Here is a 22,161-nt window from a genome sequence, read left to right as displayed (position 1 = left end):
ACTGCAGGAACTGCCTCCTCGACGGGCAGAAAACCGCCAGGAGGCCAGTAGGTGGTGAGCTCCCTCTGAGTTTTTAATTTATTTAAGGTCTCAGCTTTTTCTCGTGCTGGTGCGGGAGGGGGGATGGATCCCCAGTCCCCAGCCCCTTGGAGAATCGGACGTCAGCAATCCAAGCCAGATCGGAAGAGTCAACGAAAGAAAGCCAGCTTCTCTCGGAGCCAGGCCTCGGTGAGGTCTTCGGTGGTGCGGATTTCAAACACCTGAGAACAAATCCGGCTGTGAGGACCTCTGACCCCTCCTCCTGCAGCTCCCAGGTCCCAGTCCCTCCTCCCTCCCACTCCAGAGCCTGCACCCCGACCTTCGTGAGCTCGGCCGTCTGCACCAGCCTGTTTTTACTACCAGCGTACATCATCTGCTGCTCGGGCTTGCAGCCTGCGTGGAGAAGCAGAAGGGTGAGCCACAGAGGAGGACCCAGGTTCTAGAAAACGTAGGTCACGTTCCTTGGGCCCAGCCGATTTCCTGAGGGTCTCAGAAACCTTCTGGGGTGGGGGCGGGGTGGGGGGGGGCTGGAGGCTGTGCTCGAGGGTTTCTGGATTGTTTCTGGTTGTTTTAAGTGATTCTGAGGCTCTCAGGATGACTTAAGAGCCAGACAGGAATTCTCTGGGCCCTCAGCAGGAAGACAGCTGGGGGTCCTGGAGGGCACGGAACCAACCCACCCTCCACCTCCCCGCCTTCACCCTTCCACGCTCCCCCAGACACACGCGGGCTGTCACAATCCCATTCTAATGCAGGGCCGGCCGACCCGGGTGCAGGCACGCATCCACACGCATGCGCACACCTGCACTGCCGTGCACCTGCCTCCCTCCACCCCACACATCATCCAAGAGGCGAGATGAGCTGTGTCTCACCTACAGGGCTGGAAAAGATGAAACACAGAGGGTAAGACACTCGGCCGTCCGCGTGCAGGTATTTATAGCTGTAAACCACGAACCTGCAGCAGCGAGAGGGAGTTCAAGCTGGGGACATTGGCCAGGGAGCCCAAGGCCACACCGCCATCATCTGTGTCCGCATGCCTGCCATCGTCACAGGGTCTGGGAACCTGGCATTCCTGTCCACGTCCCAGGCTGGTGAGCTCAAAGCTGACAGTAAGTGCTGAGCTGCCTCCCCAGGTCTCTGTGGAGTGGGAGACTGAGGCCCAGGGCCACTTGTGCCAAGGTCGGAGAGAGCAGAGAGCTGGAGCCAGGAAGTGCTCCATGTCAGGTCCGTGTACTAGAACCTGGGCTGTGACCAGCACTGGATACAGGATGCACCAAATCGAGTAAAAAAAGAAAAAAAAAAAGGAATATAGGAGATCTCTTGTTCACAAAAGAGTTTTTCCCCCCCTTTTCTTAGTAGTCTCCCTCTACAATAATTATGATCTATTACTTTAAGATTTTAAAAAAGGGGCTGGCGCGGTATCCTAGCAGCTAAAGTCCTCACCTTTTTGTTTTGTTTTGTTTTGTTTAAGAAAGTCAAATATACAGAGAGGAAGATCTTCTGTCCTCTGATTCACTCCCCAAGTGGCCACAATAGCCAGAGCTGAGCTGATCAAAAGCCAGGAGCCCGAAGCCTCCTCTGGGTCTCCCACTCGGGTGCAGGGTCCCAAAGCTTTGGGCCGTCCTCGACTGCCTCAACTAGGCTACAGTGACGGGCCCTAAAGTGCTCGCTTTCCACGCTCCAGGATCCCATATGGGTGCCCAGTTTGTTTCTCAGCTGCTCCTCTTCCCATCAGCTCCCTGCTTGTGGCCTGGGAAAGCAGTCGAGGACGGCCCAAAGCCCAAAGCCTTGGGACCCTGCACCTGTGTGGGAGACCCGGAAGCGGCGCCTGGCTTTGGATCGGCTCAGCTCTAGCTGTTGCGGGCAGTTGGTGGGTGAATCAGCAGACGGTAGATCTTCCTCTCTGCTTCTCCTCCTCCCTATATATACCTGACTTTACAATAAAAGTAAATAAATCTTTAAAAAAAAATTACAGCGAGAGGGCGAGAGAGATCTTCCATCTATTGGTCCACTCCTCACGTGGCCACCGAGGCTGAGCCAGACCAGAGCAGGAGCCTGGAGCGTCTCCCGGATCTCCTACATGGGCACAGGGGTCTGAGGACGTGGGCCATTTTTCAGTGCTTCCCTGAGTGTGTTAGCAAGAGGCTCGATCAGAAGTGGAGCAACGGGACTCAAACCGGCACCTGTATGGGATGGCAGCACTACAGGAAACAGCTGAATCCATGACAACACAATGCCAGCCTCCATCGTGTTCCTCTAAAACGTGCTATTTAAGGGGACAGATATTTGGCACAGCAGTTAAGATGCACCTTCTGGGACTGGCGAATTGCCATGTAGGCTAAGCTTCTGGATATAGCACTGGCATTCCAATGGATGGCAGTTTGAATCCTGGCCATTCCCTTCCAAATTAGCTGTTTGTGGCCTGGGAGAGCACCAGAGGATGGCCCAAAGCCTGAGGCCCCTGCACCCACCCACATGGGAGACCCAGAAGAAGCTCCTGCCCCTGGCTTCGGATAGGCGCAGCTCCAGCCATTGTGGCTCTGTGAGAAGTGAACCAGCTAATGGAAGATCTTTCTGTCTCTCCTACTCTCTGTAAATCTGCCTCCCCATAAAAATAAATAAATCTTAGCAAATGTAAATTTGAAAAATCATGTAAAAACACATTACTATGACAACAGAAAGTTCTAGACTTTGAACTCTAGGCTTCAAATAGAGATTCCGAGCCCGTGAATAGGACTGGAAGTCAAGCACTTCCCCGATGCCTAGTTCCCTCATGGCCCGTCTCCCCACAGCCCGGCCCTCCCCACCAGCCCTCCACCCCGAGTACCTGGGCTGTCTCTCTGGCAACTCCATTTTGAGTTCCTCTGGGGAGATGTTCTGGGGCAAGGATGTCAGAGAGGCAGGAAGGGGAATGATGGTTGTGAAATAAGCAGAGACGCCATTTTCAGAAAGGCCTGCGAGTGAAGTCACTGATTCTCCCATCAGCCCACGGAGCGGGACCCCTTAGCATCCCCAACTTTCCCAGTGTTGCACGGGTGGCAGGCAGAGATCTCAGATTTACCTGGGGTCAAGCTGTAACTCCTTGACTAACACTTCCTGTCAGAGGGACCCCTTCTCTGTCCCAGCAGCCCCAGACCCGTGTCCACGTGACGCCAGGCGCTGGGGAGGGCCACCCTTGAATGGAGGGCTTCTGCAGGCTTTTGGCCGACTTCTCTGCTCCCACCATCCTCACGTCACTTTACCAAGGCCACAGTCTGAGCTAGGCCTTGTTCTCTGCACTCTCCAAGGCTCACGACACTGGCTCTGCACACAGCCCCGTAAAGGGGGCCCCATGTTCCTCCCACTTCCCCAATGAGGAAACAGAGACACAAACAGGTAATATCTACTGCCCAGGGTCACAGCCGAACTGGAACGTCACCTCCAGGTCCCTGTGGCCTTCAGTCCCACGGGTCCCTCCCCTGGTCCTGTCCCCCCTCCAGCCCCTCACCTGAAACTCCTCCTCCAGCACCACCATCTGCCGGTCTCTGTCCACCTTCACTGGGGGGAGCAGGGAGGGCACACAGGAGGCAGTCAGGTGCCCACCCTCCCTGCCAGCCCCCACTCTCCCATCAGGGAAGGGAGAGGCCACTCACTGATGATGGCTGCGTTGTCCGTCTCTTTTCGGAAGCGGAATTTCCTCAGCTTTTCCTTAAGCTCTGGGTCCACTTCGCACACCACCAGGGAGTCAGACTGCCAGGGACCCCGCAGGAGGTCAGCTGGTCTGGTCTCAGCCTTGCGGCCCCATCCCTTCACCCCAAACTTCCATGGTGCACGAAGGCAGAGGGGAGGGCCCGCCAGCCAGCCCAGCTGAGGCTTTGAGGAAATCAGGGAAACCCTTGGGACAGAGGCTATGCTAGCCAGGCCAGGAGCAAAGCAAGACTTAGACCATTCAACATGCTGCCCACCCCACCCCCACCCTCTCCAGTTGATACCTTGAGCCAACACGCCAGGTGGCCCCAGGAGCCCTACTAGCCTGGATCAAAGCCAAAACCACCATCCCTCTTGGGTCTCTGTCCAGCACAGGACCTCCATTCCCCAGCAGACCTTCACCCGACTGCCTTCCCAGCCCCCCGCCTTTCCCGTGGGATTCCTCGCCTCCTGACCATGGCTTTTCTGTCCAGAGGCCTCCTCTGCTCTCAGTTCCTTCGCCTCTGGGGGGTGGGACCGGATTGGGGCTGCAGGGGACGGGCTATGGGGGCAGGGGGAAGTTTGCATCCAACACCACATCCTGTTTATGCCCCTTCCGGGACAACTGTCACGGAGGGCTCCTCCCCTCCTTCCTTCCTCCCCCACCCATCTGCCAGTACCTGCCAGGCTCAGCAGCCAGGCTCAGCTCTGCTTCTCCAAGGTGCGTAGGTAGCCTCACGCCTCTCCTGGCCCGGAGGCTGTGTCCAAAAGGCGGCCCATCAGAGGCAAAAGCTCTTCATGCTTGTCCTCCAGGAAATCTTCTTACACTTGCCTGCTGGTGAGTCCTTAACTCCCAGAGCTGGACAAGGACAGCATGGAGGCCTGTGCTAGGCAGTCAGCCGTCCATGATGGTGATGGAGCAACTAGAGGGCCACCGCTGCACAGCCTGGGTGACGGTAATGTCTCCCTCGTGGGCCTCACCAGGGCCTGGGAGTTCAAGAGCAAGGCTTTGTCTCCCCCAGTCCCACCCCCTGAAATTACAGCACTGGATAATGTCTGCTACTTACACACATACATTTAAAAAAAAACATCAATATCATATCCTGTCACATACATAAAGGAGAAATAATAAAAGCCAATCGAATTTATCAGAAAACACATCGGATTTAAGGGGGAAGTGGTCAGCCAACAAAAGACCAGTTTTCCGGGACCTCAGCCTATTTGAGGGCTAGCCTTGCTGGTTCCCTTTCTCCCGCTGGATCCCATCCCCCAGCAGCTCAAGGACCCCCCTGCAGCCGCCCTCACCCCTCCCTCAGTGACCTTCGCACACGGAGCCTCTCCCCCAGCTGACACATGGCATCATTTCCTGAGCTAAAACCTGCAAGCCACCTCCTTCACTTTTCAGCAAAATGTCTTTGAAAGAATCCTCCACACGGGCTGCACCAGCTTATCTTCCCAATTGGTCTCTCTCTTTTTAAAAAATTTACCTCTATTTTTTTAAAAATACATTTTTTTAGGATTTTTTTTTTTTATTGGAAAGTCAGATATGCAGAGGAAGAGAGACAGAGAGGAAGATTTTCTGTCTGTTGATGCACTCTCCAAGCCACTGCAACAGCTGGAGCTGAGCCGATCTGAGCCAATCTGAAGCCAGGAACCCAGAGCCTCTTTTGGGTCTCTTGCGTGGGCACAAGGTCCCAAGGCCTTGGGCCATCCTCAACTGCTTTCCCAGGCCACAAGCAGGGGGCTGGATGGGAAGTGGGGCCGCCTGGATTAGAACTGGCACCCATAAGAGATCCCTGAAGTCAGGGCTGCTTCATAGGTTGCCTTCATTTCTAGCACTCTAGGCAAAGCCTGGCACCTGTTGTTACTTAAGGAATATTAATGACCGAACCAGCATTCATCAAACACAGTGTGCTATGTGAAAGTTGGTGCTGAGTGTAGGAGGTGGGGAATGGGGTTGGGGATGGTGGAAATGGCCTTCCTCACAGCAAGAAGAGCCAGGGTTCTCCTCCTCACCCCTCCAGCTCCACATCACCTCAGCCTTCCTGGAGAGAATCCGTTTTTTGGCTGGAACCTTGCATATCCCCACCTGGCCTTCGTCTCCCCTCCCCCAGTAGGCCACTAACTTCCACACCTTCAGTTACCAGCTTGGATAGTCTCACAACCCTGCCTCCAGCCTCCCTTAGGCTACACAGCCCCCTGGGCTTCCAACACTGGGCAAGGCACCTGCCCCAACGGCTTCTCTGAGACCCCACCCTCCAGCCAGTCTGGTCCTGCACACTCAACTTTCTGGGTGTCCCCCCGCCCAATTCTGGTCCTAGTGCAATCGCTCCTCTCTCCTCCACCCACCCCTCAGGTGTCTCCTTGCACTGTCTGCTCCTAGATTCACGTCTTCCTCCACAGATCTGCCCTCCATTAGGTAAGCCAAAGCCATCTTTCCCAAACTCCAACTCACCGTGACCCTCCCCAGCTTGAAGCTACCTCAGGACAAGTCCAAACTCTCTCAAAAGTGGCCAAACTTCTGGCTCCTGTCTCACCACCACTCCCTGTCTTGAACTCCACACCCCACCCTGACTGCATTTCTTCGAGTTCCAGGAACCAGCCCTGCCTGTATCGGTCGCTCTCTGGTCAGTGCCCTCTCATCCGGGACAGTATGTAGAAGAACCAGATTGCCACAGAAGCCCGAGTAACAACTCCCACGGCTTGAGGCCTCCTGGGTGCCAAGCGCTCGCCAGGCATTCCGTACGAAAGGGGTAGCTCTTGCCTCACTCTAGCCATGTGACAGAGGCTCGGGGAGAGGCTGCTGAGATCCCCAAGATTCCTGGAGCCAGGAATTCAGCCTGGCCCCCGGAGTCATTGGCGGGGGGAGCCCACAGGGGTCAGATGCCTGAGGCGGGGTGTGTCGGGAGGTCTGGGAAGAGAGACTACCCCCGAACGCCAGAATAGGAATTGTGACTTGGCGCGTGGCCGCTGAGGTAAACCGGCGCGAGACTGCCCCCTGCGGGCCTGGAGGCCCAATCCCTGTCTCCGTCGGGCCCGTTGCCATTGGCAACGCTGGCGCGCCCCTCCCCTTCCCCGCCTCGCCAGCCTCGAGCCTCCAGGGCCTGGCCGCCTGCCCGTCACCCCTCGCGTTCGACCAATCCCAGGGAGGAGGGGGCGGGCCTCTCGGACCTCGTTCCAGCCCCATTTCTCTCCTCCCTACCAGGACCCCGCCTTTCTCGGAGCACACCTCCCGCCCTTCGGGCTGCCCTCGCCACTGGTTGGCTGACATGCTGTTCGTCATCTGGGCGTCAGCTAATGGCAGCGCGCGGCGGCCTCGTCGGGGCGGGGTCAGGGGCGGTGACGCACGGCGCGGTGACGCAGCGCGACGGCGGCGGCGGCGGCGGCGGTGGTGGTCGGTGCGGGAGGAGGAGGGAGGGGAGCTCGCGGGCCGCAGAGGGGGCGACGGCGGCGGCGGCAGTGCCCTGAGGAGGCCCGAGCGGCGGCGGCGGCGGAGGAGGAGGCCGAGGCCGAGGCGGTGAGTTCTCAGGCCAGGCCAGGCGAGCGCGGGGCGGTGGCGGGTCGGGGCGCGCGGGGCTCCCCTCCGGGCGACCCAGGCCGCGCGGCGGCCCCGCCCCCTCAGGGACCCCGAGCCGCGGGGCGGCGGTGGCGGCGGTGGCGGCGGCGGGACCCAGCACGCGGGCCTCGGGTGGGGAGGCCGAGGCCGTCAGAGGAGCCCTGCCGCCGTGGCCGAGGCTGCCTCCTCCCAGGCCTCGTCAGATCGCTTCCCTCGGAGAGCCTGCTCACCTCGGGGTGGGGGCGGTGGGATGGCCGAGGGGCCCCGGGAGACCTGGCTCCTGACCTTCCAGACCTTCCTTGTGCGCCGTCAGCCTCTGACCGTAGCCCTCCACCCTCAGCACCCCATCTTCCAGCCTCTCCGCGTAGCACCCCCTCCCCAGCGCCCCGGCTTCCAGCCTCTCCCCGTAGCCCCCACCCCGGCGCCCCATCTTCCAGCCTCTGGTTGTAGCCGTCCCCCCTTACCAGTGCCCTATCTTACAGCCCCTGCCCGTAGCCCCCCACCCCAGCGCCCCAGCTTCCAGCCTCTCCCCGTAGCACCCCCTCCCCAGCGCCCTATAGCCCCCACCCAGCGCCCATCTTCCAGCCTCTCCCCACAGCCCCCCTCCCCAGCGCCCCATCTTTTCCCCAGTAGGCAGTGGTGTCGCAGCTGAGGCCACCCTGCCTCTCAGCTCCACAGTCACCTCGCTGTGTCTCCAGGGGACTGGCCTCTCTGAAAGGCCCGCGGCAGCCTCCATCAGGGGGAGACTCCCCCCCCCAAAAAAAAATCCCCTTCAGAACCCCGGACATTCCAGAATCCCAGCCGTCTCCACCGCCCACCCCCCACACTGACTTAACCCAAGAATTTTTGCCACCTACCTACCCCTCCCATTCCAGAAATCTGGCAGCTTCTGCCTCATAGCCCCCCCCCAAATACTTGAGATCTTGTTCATGGATGTTTGAACATCCTCCCCTGGAGATCCTCCCCCACCACACACACACCCCAAAATTTTTTTCCTCAGAGACCCTGAAAAGCCCCCAGGTTCCGAAGTCACCCCATCCCTGCCCTAATGCAGTTGCCTCGCACTACCACGCCCCCAGTTACCAATCCCTGCCTCTTCCAGATCTTGCCCATCCTGGAATATTTTGGAGATCACTCTCATGGACCTCCACTTTTTTTTCCCTTGATATATCTTTACCTTAAAATCTCCAGAAGAGTTTTCTCCCATATTCCAAAATCCTCTTCCCAAACCCCTTACGTGTATTCCCAGGTCCTTGCCAGTAACCCACACCACATGTTCCAGGAATTATTTCAGGATTCCAGGCAGTTCCTTCATAATTTCTGTCATCCTCTCAAGAACCCTTGTTAGATAACCTTTCAAAATCTGCCCTGCATCAGCCTACTTGAAATTCCTCAGGAGCCTCCCCACAGCCCCCTGGACACCCCAAGATCTTCCTGATCCCTCAGAGATGGGGTTTTAGGATTGCTCCCCCTTAACTTTCTCAAGGGCCCCAGCAGCCGCCCTCAAGGCTTCTGCTCTGGGCCCTGGAAACCCCTCCCAGAGGTCACCCCCCCCATGACTGCTCAGAGACCTGCCTTACTGACAGAGTTTCTGGAGAGTTCTCCCACGGACTCCCTTAAACCCTCTGGAGAAATGTCCCGGTCCCTTCCCTGCAGTGACTCTGTACCCTGCTGCGCCCGGCCCCTGGGGGAGATCCCCATCTCCCTCGTGGACCTCCCTCAGAGATGGCACCTGAGCTGAGGCTCCTCTGCCACCTGCCCCGCTCCCGCAGCCTTCCCCCAGACACTCAGCAATTTCCCCTCAGCTGCCCTGCATCTGCCACCTGCCCCTGGTGCCTCCTGAGACTTGTGTGCCCAGAGTCTCTGTAGGCCCCTGTTGGAGGTGCCCCTTGGGAATCCCCTTGCCCTTGGGTCCTCATTCTCCTTCCTCCAGAATTGCCTCAGCGCCTTCCTGGGCCTGCCCTGCAGGGGCCGCCACATCTTCCACACTCCGCCTGTCTGCCTTGAAAGGCCCCCCGGGGACACTGCCACCCCCCCATCCCGCATGAACACCTTCCTCTCCATCCTTCGGAGGTGGTGGGTCCCTCGGCCCCCCTTGCTCTGAGGCTTCCTGACCACTCTCCCCACTGCCTTCTGCCTCTTTCCCTTTGGGGGCTTCCTGGCAAAGTGGTTCCTTCCCTGTGGCAGCAGTTCTGTACGTGTGGTCCCAGGAGCAGCAATAGCAGTATCACTAGAAATGCAGATTCCTGGGTCCATGCAGACCAGGAGTCGGAGACCCAGGGGTTGGGCCCAGCTTGGATTCTGTTGCATGCTCAAGTTTGAGAGCCCCCGCGCAGCAGGAATTCCATTTCCCTGCAAAAAGTCACTTGAAAGCTGTCTTGGTGTGCACCTGGACCCCACTGCACCCCATGTTTTCCTGGAGTTCCTTTGGCAGATCCTCCTTCTCCAGGAGGATCCCTACCCCTACTTGAAAAGGCTCTTGATGTCCCCACAGGGTCATCCACCCTCTGAGTAACGAGTTCAGACATGAGCTTGCAGAAGTTCTCCAGCACTTTCTCCTCCAGCTCGCCCTGCAGCCCACCTTCAGCCTCATGTCTCTGCTCCCACTCCTCTCTTCATGCAGCCCTTTCCACGGTGGCGCCCTCTCCTCGAGGCACCCTCAGGTCTCTGCCTTCTGACCTTCAGCTTCTGAGTCCTCTGTTGTGCCTCCTAGAGCGCTACTTGGCTAGTTGGATGTGCTTGTCCAGCCAGTCGCCCTGGGCTGGGAGCTCTGGAAGCACAGGGATGTCTTGTCCCTCTCTGAATCCTGCAGTGGGTAGAGGGCGCTTTCCCTCTGCACGTTTTGGGCAGTCTGTGGAGAAGGAACACATCTTTCTCCTGCATGTGACCAAAATCTCCAGGTGCCTCAGCTGTCTCCCCACGTCAGGCTTTGCGCACACACTGCTTGCTTCTCTTTGCCCAGCCCACCTTGTCCTGACCGTGGCACATTCCTCTGTGCTATCTCCTGACTCTTGAGTGACCAGGGCCAAGTCTTGTTCTTGAGGACCCGTCTCCACCCCGTCCTGGTTGTCCTCCCCCCACCCCCTTAGCCTCTGTAAGTCTGGGGCCTCCGCAGGACTCCACTTTCTCCAGGGCTTTCTCTTCTTTAGGGCTGAGAAGAACAAACGGGTCCCACTACATGCTGCTGCCAGGGAGCTGACAGTCAGGAGAGGACATAGGAAGGACGGGAGGTCCCAGCTAGGTGCTGTGGAAGCTTAGCACTAAGAGGGAGCCCCTTTTTTTGGAAAAACTTCTTGGGAAAGGTGGCATTTGCACTGTTTGGCCAGCATTTCCACAGGTGCTTCCTGTGCAGGCGAACAGCTTAGCAGCAGGTTTGTTCGCCTTACCCATCGTACCATTCCCCCTCCCCCGGCGGACAGAGAGGCAAAGGATCTTTCTCTCTCTGTCTCGCTCTCTTGCATTTGCAAGGCCTTGGCCAGTTGCACTCTAGTCACCCACAGAGGGATGACCCTGACTGCTGTTAGGGAATGCTCACTGTTGGCCAGCCACTGTTCAAGTGCTTGGCTTCTGCTGTCTCAGAGTCCAGGAACCCCAGGAGGTAGGTAAACGAGTGTTGTCCTCATCTTCCACAGGTGGACCCAACGGAAGGCCTGTTTTAAGGTGATGCTGCCTCTGTCATGCGGTCGGAGGGTTCCCTGTCATGGAGGGCTGGGTGCAGGGCGGCGTGAAGTGCCGCTATCAGATTTTCACCCTCTTCCACCAGAGTGGGTTGGCAGCCCACAGCAGTACTTCCCGGTTTTGTGACTGAGGACAAGTTACTTGACTTTGCCAGAACTTAGCTTTCCACAGCTAAAAAATGAAGGTAATGATGATATTGTTTTTCATAGAATTGTTAGAAAGATTAGATAAAGTAATACACATAAAATACTTAGACTAGTATAGTGCTTTGCACATACATGCTCAGTGTTAGCAAAGGGTCATGTTGGCTAGGACTCTTAATGCCGTAAGTGACAAAACATTGGCTCAATGTGGCTTAATCAGAAAGGGAATTAATTGGTTCTTGTTACTGAAAAGTCCATAGCTGGGATGATTTCAGACTTGGCTGGATCCAGGAGTACAAATAACATTCTCAGCTGTCTCTTCTCGTTTTTCTGCTGATCGCTTCCTCCTTGACCTTTCTGCCTTGTGGTGACAGAGAGGGCCCTCCACAGCTCCAGGTTTGTTTTGTTTTAAATTTGTTTCAAAGGGAGAGTCCAAACCATGCACTGGTTCAGTCCCCAAATGGCTGCAAAGGCCAGAGGTTGGCTGGCTTGAAGCCACATGGCTGCAGGGGCCCAAGCGCTTGGACCATTTCCGCTGTTTTCCCAGGCACACTAACAGGGAGCTGGATTAGAAGTGGGGCAGCCAGGACATAAACTGGCACTCATGTGGGTTGCTCATGTTGTAGTCAGTAGCTTTATCCACTACAATGCAACATGGGTCCCAGTAACTCCAGGTTGAAGGCCTAGCACTTAGTGGCTGCAGAGGAAAGAGAATGGTTCCTTTGCTGAGACTTCCCATCTGGAGTCGAGATCCTGAGATGTGCTCTGAACTCTGGGTGCTGAGCTCCATCTTCTTGTTAAGCCAGAGAGAACTGAGTTCTGCCATGTGACCTGTCTGCCAGTTGATGCTCTGCCTGACCTAAGTGGACCTTCCTTTGGGGACTCACTGGGAGAGGCAGGGTGAGATGGTCAACTGGGAGTGGTGTTGGCTTCAAGGCAGTGGAATCTGGGAGTACGGATGTTTGGTCCCCTCACCTCAGTTTTGGATGTCAAGGCCTTGGAACTTTTTGTTTTGTTTTAAAGATTTATTTATTTTTATTGCAGAGTCAGATATATAGAGAGAGGGGAAGAGACAGAGAGAAATACCTTTCGTCCAATGATTCACTCCCCAAATGACCGCAACGGCTGGTGCTGAGCCAATCAGGAGCCAGGAGCTGTTCCAGGTCTCCCACGCGGGTGCAGGGTCCCAAGGCTGTGGGCCGTCCTCCACTGCTTTCCGCTGCTGGATGGGAAGTAGGTTGCCAGGATTAGAACCGGCGCCCATATGGGATCCTGGAGCGTTCAGGACGAGGACTTTAGCCTCTAGGCCACCACACCAGGCCCAAGGCCTTGGAACTTTGTAAGAAAATTGAGCAGTAGTCTTCAGTGAGTGGAGTTTTGTCTGAGTTAGTGTAAACTTGGAGTAGAATCTGCTTGAGGGAAAGTTAGAGAAGAGCAGGGTATGGCGTCACAGGTCTCTAGCCTTCCTCGTTTGCTAAACAACCTGTGAAGGCACTTACTCTGAGCTCTAGAGAGCACAGACACGAATCAAGCCAAGTCCTGAGACTCAGTGGTGCTTATGTTCTATAGCAAACAACAAGTGGGTGGAGTCAGGTGTAGCGTGCAAGGTCAGGAGGCGCCGACTGCAGGCATATCCAGGCATATCCGGGCGTAGGACTGTCGGCCAAGCCTTGCTGCACGTAAAGAACTGCTGCAGGTTGGGAAGCGGCTTGCAGATATTTTTTCAGGACCTGCTGTGTGCCGGGTGCTGGGCTGGTCGTGGGAGATTGAGTCACGAACACAGCCTTCCTCTCCCTCGTGGATTTTACAGTCTAGGCGTTTGTGGAAGAAATGTAGAAATGCAATCTTTGAAGGAAAACATCTCAGTGATGACATCAAAGACTCCTTCCTGCTGGGGAAATAAAGTAAAACTGGGGCACGCACGGCCAGATCTGACTGACGAGGGCACTGGCCCCGTGATCTGGGGGTGAGCAGGTGCAGGAGCCCAGAGGTGAGAGGGAGAGCAGGTGAGCTGGGAGGCATCTGTCCGGTTGAGGATGGTGGGCGGCGGGAGAAGCAGATGGACGTTGGGCGTAGAGACACAGGACTTGGTGGGATTTAAGAGAGAGGAATCTGGGAATAGCTAAGTTATGGATCCTTCCAGCTCTGAGAGTAGGTGCCATGCTGTTGATGAGAAAACAGGGGAGGGAAAGCAGATTCCTGCCCCGGAACTGCAGAGGAGACGGGAGCGTTGTTAGAGCAGCAGGAGCTCTGAAGGCAGGTGGCTGACCTGGAGCATCTCACCTCAGTGACACGGCCTGGGTCATCGCGCTGGCCTGGGCGAGGGCTGGACCTTCTGTGTCTCACCTGAGGGCACTGCTAGATTTCTGTATCGCAGATCGTATATATGTATACGTGTAAGTATATATTTTGAAGGTTTTTTGTTTGGTTGTTTTTTTAGGAAAGGCAGATATACAGAGAAGGAGATAGAGAAAGATCTTATGTCTACTGATTCACTCCCCCAGTGGCCGCAGCAGCTGGTGCTGCACCGATCTGAAGCCAGGAGCCAGGAGCCTCTTCCCTATCTCCACACAGGTGCAGGGTCCCAAAGCTTTGGGCCGTCCTTGACTGCTTTCCCAGGTCACAAGCAGGGAGCTGGATGGGAAGTGGAGCAGCTGGGACACAGAGCGGCACCAATGTGGGATCCTGGCCCATGCATGGCAGGGACTTTAACCACTAGGCTACCATGCTGGGCCCAGTGTTGCTGCTTAAATATGAATCACTTTCCAATATTATTAGAAAATGAAACTTGGTTTTATTTATTCACTTGAAAAGGTGACAGAGAAGGAGGGAGAGACAGAGAGGTATTCTATTTACTGATTGACTTCCCAAGTGGCTGCAACAACCAGGACTGGGCCAGGGCCAAGCCACGAGCTGCCAACGTCACCCAGGTCTCCCACGAAGGCAGCAGGAGCCCCAGCCACTCGGGCCACTGACTGTGGTCTCCCAGGGGCATCAGGGGAGCTGCGGAGACTTAAAAACCAGCTCTCCGGTATGGAATGTCTGCGCTGCAAATGATGGCTTAACCTGCTGGGCAGTGTTTGCCCCAATTTTATCTAAAAGCCAGATTTCCAGTTCTTTGAAAAATATTGTAAGACATGACAGAATGAGACCCACGTTCCCACCTGGCTGTCATGGCTGAGAGCTGAGCAGTGACTTTTCCTTTCAGGCATGCAGGGCTGCCCCCACTCAGCGTAGTTCCCACCAGTGAGCCTGCTGCAAAGCCTGGCCTCGTAAACATCATGTCTGAGACCCTCTTCTGTCCCCAGACTCTGCTTTTAGCACAGGGCTTAAGGCAGGAGGCTGGCTCTGTGGCTCGTCAGCAGCTCACTTGGCGAATACAGTTCTGCTGCTTAGGAAAGTATCAACCCGGTGAATGAAGTTAGGGAAGGAAAATGCACAACTTGGGTCTGCTTGTGGACTGGGTCATCCTTGTGCTGTCAGTGCTGTTGGCTTAGCCATCCTCACGTCACAAATGTTCTCTCTGAAATAGTAACGTGGCCTTCCCTCTCAGGAGTTGCCACCCAGCGAAGGAATCCCTCCCACTCCCTGGGGATGTTGGGCCAGCCTCCACTTGACCACTTCCAGCAGCCATGGCCCTCATTACCTCACATGGCAGCCAGCCCCATTCTGGGACAGATGCAGTTTCAGATTCTTTCGTATGTTGAGGCAGCTGCTGGAGCTCTGAAGGAAAGGGATTTTGTTTCTTCCAGCATGTGAGCTGCTGCCCGTCTGTCCTGTGTCCAGGACGCACTGACCATTAGCTGATAGTTAATCACAGTGCTCTTTCTGACTCGGTCGGCAAGCAGAAGGCAGTATTAAGGTTGTGGTTTTTTGTTTTGTTTGCTTTTTAATTATTTCTCTTTTAAAGTTTGATATATTTCTTTGAAAAAGAATCTTCCATCTGTCATTTTACTACCACAATGGCCGGGGCCAGACCAAAGCCAGAACCCAGGAGCTTCTTGCATGTTTCATGTGGGTACAGGGGCCCAGGCATGTGGGCCATCCTCCACTGCTTTCCCAGGCACATTAGCAGGTAGCTGGATCAGAAGTAGAGCAGCCAGGCCCCAAGCTGGTGCCCACATGGCATAGTGGCACTGGAGACATTAGCTTTGCCCATTATGCCACAACACTGACTCCTAAGTTCTTATAAAAATACCAGTGGTTCACTTGAAATTAGTGAAATGGCACAAAGTGACATAGAGTGTTAATAATAATAATTACCATCTCCAAGCTAACAATGTAAATGGAGTGTATTCTTCTACACATTTTTCTGTGCAAAGACTGGAGAATTTTTTTTTTCTCTGCCAAAGGACATGTGAGTATTTGTGACATCATTCATGGACCAAACAAAACTATTAACTTAAAAGTTAGCCTGCTGTAGATTTACTGGATCGTTCTAGCAATGCAATTCCTTTTTTCTTTTAAGGTTTGTTTATTTTTGCAAAGGCAGAGAGGGGAGAGGAGACGGAGGGAAAGATCACTGCCTAAATGGCGCACGGCAGTACCTGAGCTAGTCCGAGAGCAGGAGCCTGCTCCAGATCTCCAGCGTGAGTGCAGGGGAACAGGTTGTTGAGCCATCCACTGCTTTCCCAGGCCGTAAGCAGGGAGCTGGACGGGAAGTAGAGCAGTAAAGACATGAACTGGCACCCACATGGGATGCCTGCGCTTGAAGGCAAAAGATTAGCTTATTGAGCCATGGTGTTGGCCCCAGCAATACAGTTCCTACCTGCAGCTGTCTTGGCAGGGCAAAGTGAAATGATTTCACAGGCTTTATATGGCCCCTAGACTGGACATTCCCACGACTGTGCTATACGCTTACAGGGGAGCTTTACAAAGTTCATGAGAAAGTTGCAGTATTTTAATTTCAACTCTTTACAAACTTGCAGCTATTGGAGTCATCCCCTGCCTCCCATGGTGCATGTTGGCAGGAAGCTGGATCAGAAACAGGGGCTAAGACTTAAACCAGGGACGCCAGTGTGACATGTGGGTATTGGGTGGTTTTTGTTTGTTTTGTTTTTAAATATTTATTTATTTATTTATTTATTTATTTATTATTGGAAAATCAGATATGCAGAGAGGAAGATCTTCCATCAGATGATTCACTCCCCAAGTGACTGCAATGGCCAGAGCTAAGCTAATCTGAAACCAGGAGCCTAGAGCCTTTTCTAGGTCTTCCACACAGGTGCAAGGTCCCAAGGCTTTGGGCCGTCCTCGTGTGTCAGGAAGCTGGATGGGAAGCGGGGCCACCAGGACACGAATTGGTACCCATATGGGATTCTAGCGCTTGCATAACAAGGACTTTAGCCACTAGGCTGTTGCACCAGGCCTGGCATTGGGTGTTTGAAGCAATGTCTTAACCACTGGGTTGAACTCTCGAAGCGGAAAAGGATTAGTGATTTGAGGGGCCAGCATTGGGGTGTGATATGTTAAGCTACTGACTGTGAAGCCAGAATCTCCTGCTGGAGTTCTGGTTTGAGTCTTCCCTCCACTTCTGACCCAGCCCTGGGAAGGAAGTAGATGGTGGCCCAGGTTCTTGGGTCCCTGCTGTCCACATGAGGGCTGCCCCTTGCTTTGGCCTGGCTGAGCCCTTCTATTGTGGGCATTGGGAAGTAAAGTCCTCACCTTGCACCTGCCGGGATCCCATATGGGTGCTGGTGCTAATCCTGGCAGCCCTGCTTCCCATCCAAGTCCCTGCTTGTGGCCTGGGAAAGCAATCGAGGACGACCCAAAGCCTTGGAACCCTGTACCTGCATAGGAAATGCAAAAAAAGCTTCTGGCTCCTGATTTCAAATCAGCTCAGCTCTGACCGTTACAGCCACTTGGGGAGTGGATCATCAGGCAATAAATCTTCCTCTCTTTCTCTCCTCTCTGTATATCTGCCTTTCCAATAAATAAAATTTAAAAAAAATTAATTTAGCAAAAATTTTAGTGCTGATTCTCTGTCGAGAAATATCCCCATAGCTCCATTTCTTCTGGATCCTTCTGCTAAGTGCGCCTGCAGCCTCTCCCTGTCTCACTTGGCCTGTGAGGCAAACTGGCGTGCTCTGTCTACGCTAGGCCACTTGCTTCACCTCCATGTTTTAGAGAAGAGAAATAGACTAGCTTCAAATCAGAATGAAATAATGGCGAGAGCATAACTAGAGCTGAATGTTTCTTGACTTTCAGCATTTCCCATATCACCTCTTAACCTTCTATCCTGATTTTCTGTCCTGGTGTAAAGGAACAAATCTAACGTCCCTCCTGTGTGCCACCTCTTAAGACATTCATGGCTAGTTATCTCCTCCTCTTTGGGGGGTGATTTTTTCAGTGCCTTCAAGTTTCTCATCCCTTCTCATCCTGTAGGCTGTTCCTCCTATCATCTCCACGGCTGTGGATCTCAAGTGTGGCTTCCACATCGCCTTCTTCCCTAGCTCCCCATTCATGCAACAGATGCATATTGATGTTTGTGCCTAGCACTGTTTTAGTACTATCTAGTTCCTGCTTGGGGAACTTACCAGAAGAACAGTATCTTAGGGCTGGCATAGTGGCTTAGCAAGCTAGTTCTTTGACTGTAGCGCCAGCATCCCATGTGGATGCTAGTTCGAATCCTGGCTGCTCCACTTCCCTTCCAGCTCCCTGCTTGTGGCCTGGGAAAGCAGTGGAGGATGGCCCAAGGACCTGGGCCCTGAACTTACATTGGAGATCCGGATGAAGCTGCTGGCCCTTGGCTTCGGACCAATCTAGCTCTAGCTGTTGTGGCTATTTGGAGAGTGAACCAGCAGACGGAAGATCTTTGTCTTTCCATCTATCTTGTCGTAATTCTGACTTTCAAGTAAAATAAACCTTTAAAAGAAAAAAAGATGTTTGAAGATTCCAAGTTGTGTAAAGGAAGTGAAGTAGCATCAGTTGAGTGAGACTGTTAGATTGGGTTGGTTAGATTTGTTCTTCTTAAGGCCGTGACGGCTCCTGGGGAAAGAGATCTTCTTTGGACGAGAGATTAGTGTAAGATGAAGTTGGAAAGATCTTAGGGGTCCTTGCAGGGGCCTTTAGGCCAGACAGCGTTAGGGTTAGTGCAAATGGAAGTCATTGGTGGATTTTAAGCCATCGAGACATCTGATTTCCCCTTTAAAAAGATTACTGAGAAGCTTGTTTACCTTGGAGCAAGGTTTCCTTTTCCCTTACACCTTTTCCTCTTCCTAAAATTTCCTGGGATTGGCAGCGGGGCTGGTTGACTCTACTTGGGGTCCTGCAGGGGACGGTGAGGCGAGTCCTAGTTACTGGCAGTTGCAGGAGGTGGGAGGAGCTGCCTGAGACCTGAGTCAGTCGGGGTCAGGAGGTCTTTGCGAGGAGGTCTCAGGCCAAGGAACTTTAGTTCTTGGGCAGCCAGATGGGGATGGAGCCAAGGGTACCAGTTGCAGGAGGGGCAGACAGGAAATGAGTGGAAACTTGCAGTTTGAGTCACTTAGAAAAAAACTTCAGGAGAGAGCCAAGAAACCAGTGAGCTGAAGAATAAGCCTGTTGTTTGCCTGGTGGAAACCACCTTGTTGTGGCTCATGCCTCAAGCAGAATTTGGACATTTACTTGCTTGGCTGTTCTGGCCCCTTCCTCTCAGGTGACATCCATCTGGCTCCCTGGAGTCTAGGTGACAGGCTGGTGACTCTGGAAGCCAGAGGTCTTGGTTCTGGAGCAGCCTTCGGGGGGATAAGGAGGACAGCTGGGAGAGAAGGATCTAAGGCCGGGATTCTCTCAATCTGTTGAGGATTTTTTTTCTTTCCTTTTTAATAAGTTTTAGTTTGGCAGAGAAAGACCTTTCATTCCCTGGTTCCCCAGATCCCTGCAACAACAGGGCAGGGACAGCCCAAGCCAGGAGCATAGGACTTAATTTGTGTCTCCCACATGTAGGGCAGGGACCCAAGTACTTGAACCACCATCACAACCTCCCAGGGATTACATTAGCAGGAAGATGGAGCAGAAGTGGAGAAGCCAAGACAAAACCAAGGCATGACAGTAGAGGCTACAGGTGTTTAAGCAGCAACCTAACTGCTACACCAAATAGCCATCCCTTATTGTTGATCTGAAATAACATGCCCGTTCCAGTGCCTCGGGGTTCACAGATTGCTAGCCAGTTGCTGGTCAGGTGGCTGTTCACATATCCCCGATCTGTACTCATGTCACCCCTCTACCATTTACTTCCACTCTAGTATTGTGGGCCTTAAAAAGTCAGCGAGTAAGGGCCTGGTGTGGTAGCCTAGCAGCTAAAGTCCTCGCCTTGCATGCGCCGGATCCCACATGGGCGCCGGTTCTAATCCCGGCAGCCTCACTTCCCATTCAGCTCCCTGCTTGTGGCCTGAGAAAGCAGTCGAGGATGGCCCAAAGCGTTGTGACCCTGCACCCATGTGAGAGACCTGGAGGAGGCTCTGGGCTCCTGGCTTCAGATCAGCTTAGCTTGGCTGTTGTGGCCACCTGGGGAGTGAATCATCAGAAAATCTTCCTGTCTCTCCTCTGTATATCTGACATTCCAATAAAAGTAAATAAATCTTAAAAAAATAATTCAGCAGATGAACAGTCATTCTGTCCAACTTGCAGAGGTGGCCAGAGACCAGCAGGTTCAGGGGGCGTGCCCATGGTTGTGTGTCTGCTGAGTCTTGTCACCAAAGTCAGAGCTCCATTACTCTGGGTCTTTTCCCATAGTGCTCAACCTTTCTTAGTTTCAATTTCTGAAAAATATTTTCTGACTTTGTTGTAGTAAAAAAAAAAAAAAAAAATTGCTTGCAGACAGGAGTGGGAGGGAGAAGGAGAAAGGCAGAATTGTGTGCTAGTTCACTTCCCAGTGCCCGCAGTATCTAAGGTTGGGCCAAGCTGAAGAGGAGCCTGAACTCCCACCCGCCTGAGCCAGCATCCACTGCCTTCCCAGGCACGTGAGCGAGGCGCTGGATCCAAAGTGGAGCATCTGGGTCTCTGCTGTGGATGTTGGTGTCACACGTGGAGGTTTATCCTGCTGCATCCCAGTGCCAGCTGCCTACTTGCTGCTCAGGTTCCGTTCCCTTTGTCCCTGCGACAGCCAGCTGTGAGGAGTAGCATCTTCCTGGTAGTCCCTCAGGTGTCCTTTGTGCTGGCGTCACCCTTCTCCCAGAAGTTTAGCAGAGTAAATCCCTTGAGAGAGGAAATCCTGCAGGCTCCCTGGCACCACTGACTGGTACTCTCTGGGCTTTGCCCGTTCGTGCTCTCTGACCCTTCTGTTTCCCTTTCCAGGAGTCTGGAGGGACGTGGCTGGATCAAGACCCCCAATGTGAACACGCTCGCTCCTCCCCTCACCGCCCTCTGCTGCCACGCCAGGGAACATCCTCGAACCCTGGCCCCCAGGGGAGAGGGAGCAGGAGCCCAGAGCCGAGACCATGTGACGGCGCTGGCCCTTGCCACCGCCGTCCCCCCAACCCTGGCCCCAGGCCCGGCACCATGATGTTCCGAGACCAGGTGGGCATCCTCGCTGGCTGGTTCAAGGGCTGGAATGAGTGTGAGCAGACAGTAGCCCTGCTGTCTCTTCTGAAGCGGGTCACCCGTACCCAGGCCCGCTTCCTGCAGCTCTGCCTGGAGCACTCATTGGCGGAATGCAATGACATCCACCTGCTGGAGTCGGAAGCCAACAGTGCTGGTGAGTCCTCACCCCCAGTAATGGGACTCTGCAGCAGGACGGGGGCAGGCTGAGGAGGCTGACCCCATGGCGGGGCTGAGAAATGGGGTTTGCAAGCTTGATGAGGGGAATAGGGGAACGGCAGAATTCTTCCAAGATTGACGAGTCAGCCTACAATAGTGTTCAGTCCCAAAGTGAGGTTGCACTTAAGGCTTAAACGGGAGAGTTTTGGTTTCAGCTAGTGTTTTTGGTGGAACTTCCATAATCATAGGGAGGTACTCTTGTGTCTTGTGAGGTCAGCATAGGGATGGATGAGCCAGGATTCGCTAGAACTTAGGCCTCCATGGGCCTGGGTGGACAGCTGTTGATTCCAGTGATGGGTGGGAAACAGAGAAACCCGTGGGGAGGAAGCTGAACAGATACCTGAAAGCCCCGGGCAGGGGCCCACAGGCTCCATGCCGGGTTTGTCTGAACTTGGCACGACTCTTCCCGCTCTTCTCATCCTTCATCCTCACAGCTCACACTGAACCTTGACTGCAAGCACAGTGCGGACTTGACTTACAGATGAACTTTGAAAACAGTGTTCTTCAATGGGCTTCAAATCAGGCTGCTTAGGTTTAATCCCGGGTTTTCACTTAACCACATAACCAAGTAATTTAACCTCGGTTCCCTCTTTGTAAGATGAAGGTGTTGCTGACATCTGCCTTATCGGGTGGGTGTGAGGTCGCAGTGCAGCCCTCGGGGCAGAGCCTGGCATGCGTGGATACCCGATACCCGCCCGTCGTGTCTGTTATGCCTCATCTACTCCTCCATGGGCCACGCCAGGTGCTGCTGGCCTCCCTGCTGGCGGATGAAGGCTGGGACAGATCAGTGGGAGCCACAGAGCCCCAGGCCTTGGTGACAGTGAGCCTTTGGCTTGTTTTTTTGTGTTTTTTTTTTTTTTTTTTCATTTTTTCCCTCCAGTGCCCATCCGGGATGCCAGCATTGCAGGCAGTGCTTTACCCACAGCACTGCAGCGCCACAGCGCCGGCCCTTGTCGAACTTCCGTGTGTGAATCACAGGAACACCTGGCTGTGAGCTGCTTGGACAGGAATCACATGATCCTGATCCCCAGACCCACATGGCAGGCAGGGAGGGCAGCAGACCCAGCGGCAGCAGCTCGGGGCTCACCACTCCCCACCTCCTGTCCCCCCGCCAAGAAGGGCTCCCCTCTTGTGGCTCTCCAGGATAAGTCAGGGTGTCTGGGTCATGATTCCCACACCGCCGTCCTTCTGGCTGAGTAGCCTCCGATGGGGGTTTTGCCTGTGCAGCAGCATCCCCTGCAGCGTGTGTCGCTGTTGGAGAACACCGTTAGGTTCTGCTTTTTGTCTCTTTAGCACTTGTAGTAAAATACAGAAAATGACAAGGGGGGGCCCGTGTTCCCAGTTTGT

General features: G+C 54.3%; 2 protein-coding genes across 2 annotated transcripts in view; one reads left to right on the top strand and one right to left on the bottom strand.

The window, feature by feature from the left end:
• Positions 1-60: 60 nt before the first annotated feature.
• GMFG (glia maturation factor gamma) lies at positions 61-4,264 on the bottom strand. The gene is made up of 7 exons (XM_040976337.1): positions 4,179-4,264; positions 3,669-3,765; positions 3,524-3,573; positions 2,864-2,913; positions 909-991; positions 359-432; positions 61-260 (listed from the first exon to the last, which is right to left on the bottom strand). Exons 1-7 carry the CDS (start codon positions 4,179-4,181, stop codon positions 189-191), a joined length of 429 nt encoding a protein of 142 aa, XP_040832271.1. The 5' UTR covers positions 4,182-4,264; the 3' UTR covers positions 61-188.
• Positions 4,265-7,187: 2,923 nt separating this feature from the next.
• The window catches only part of SAMD4B (sterile alpha motif domain containing 4B), a 37,731-nt gene continuing 22,757 nt past the window's right edge, over positions 7,188-22,161 (top strand). Inside the window, exons 1-2 of the mRNA XM_040976334.1 lie at positions 7,188-7,219; positions 20,353-20,752. Coding sequence (XP_040832268.1) covers positions 20,557-20,752 — 196 coding nt within the window. The 5' untranslated portion in view covers positions 7,188-7,219; positions 20,353-20,556. The remainder of the gene's footprint in view (positions 7,220-20,352; positions 20,753-22,161) is intronic.

This window comes from Ochotona curzoniae, unplaced genomic scaffold, assembly GCF_017591425.1.
Source record: "Ochotona curzoniae isolate NIBS_2020 unplaced genomic scaffold, NIBS_Ocur_1.0 contig_2699, whole genome shotgun sequence".
Taxonomy (NCBI): domain Eukaryota; kingdom Metazoa; phylum Chordata; class Mammalia; order Lagomorpha; family Ochotonidae; genus Ochotona; species Ochotona curzoniae.
Note: the sequence above shows the minus strand (reverse complement) of the source record. Positions and strands in the feature narration are given on the sequence as shown.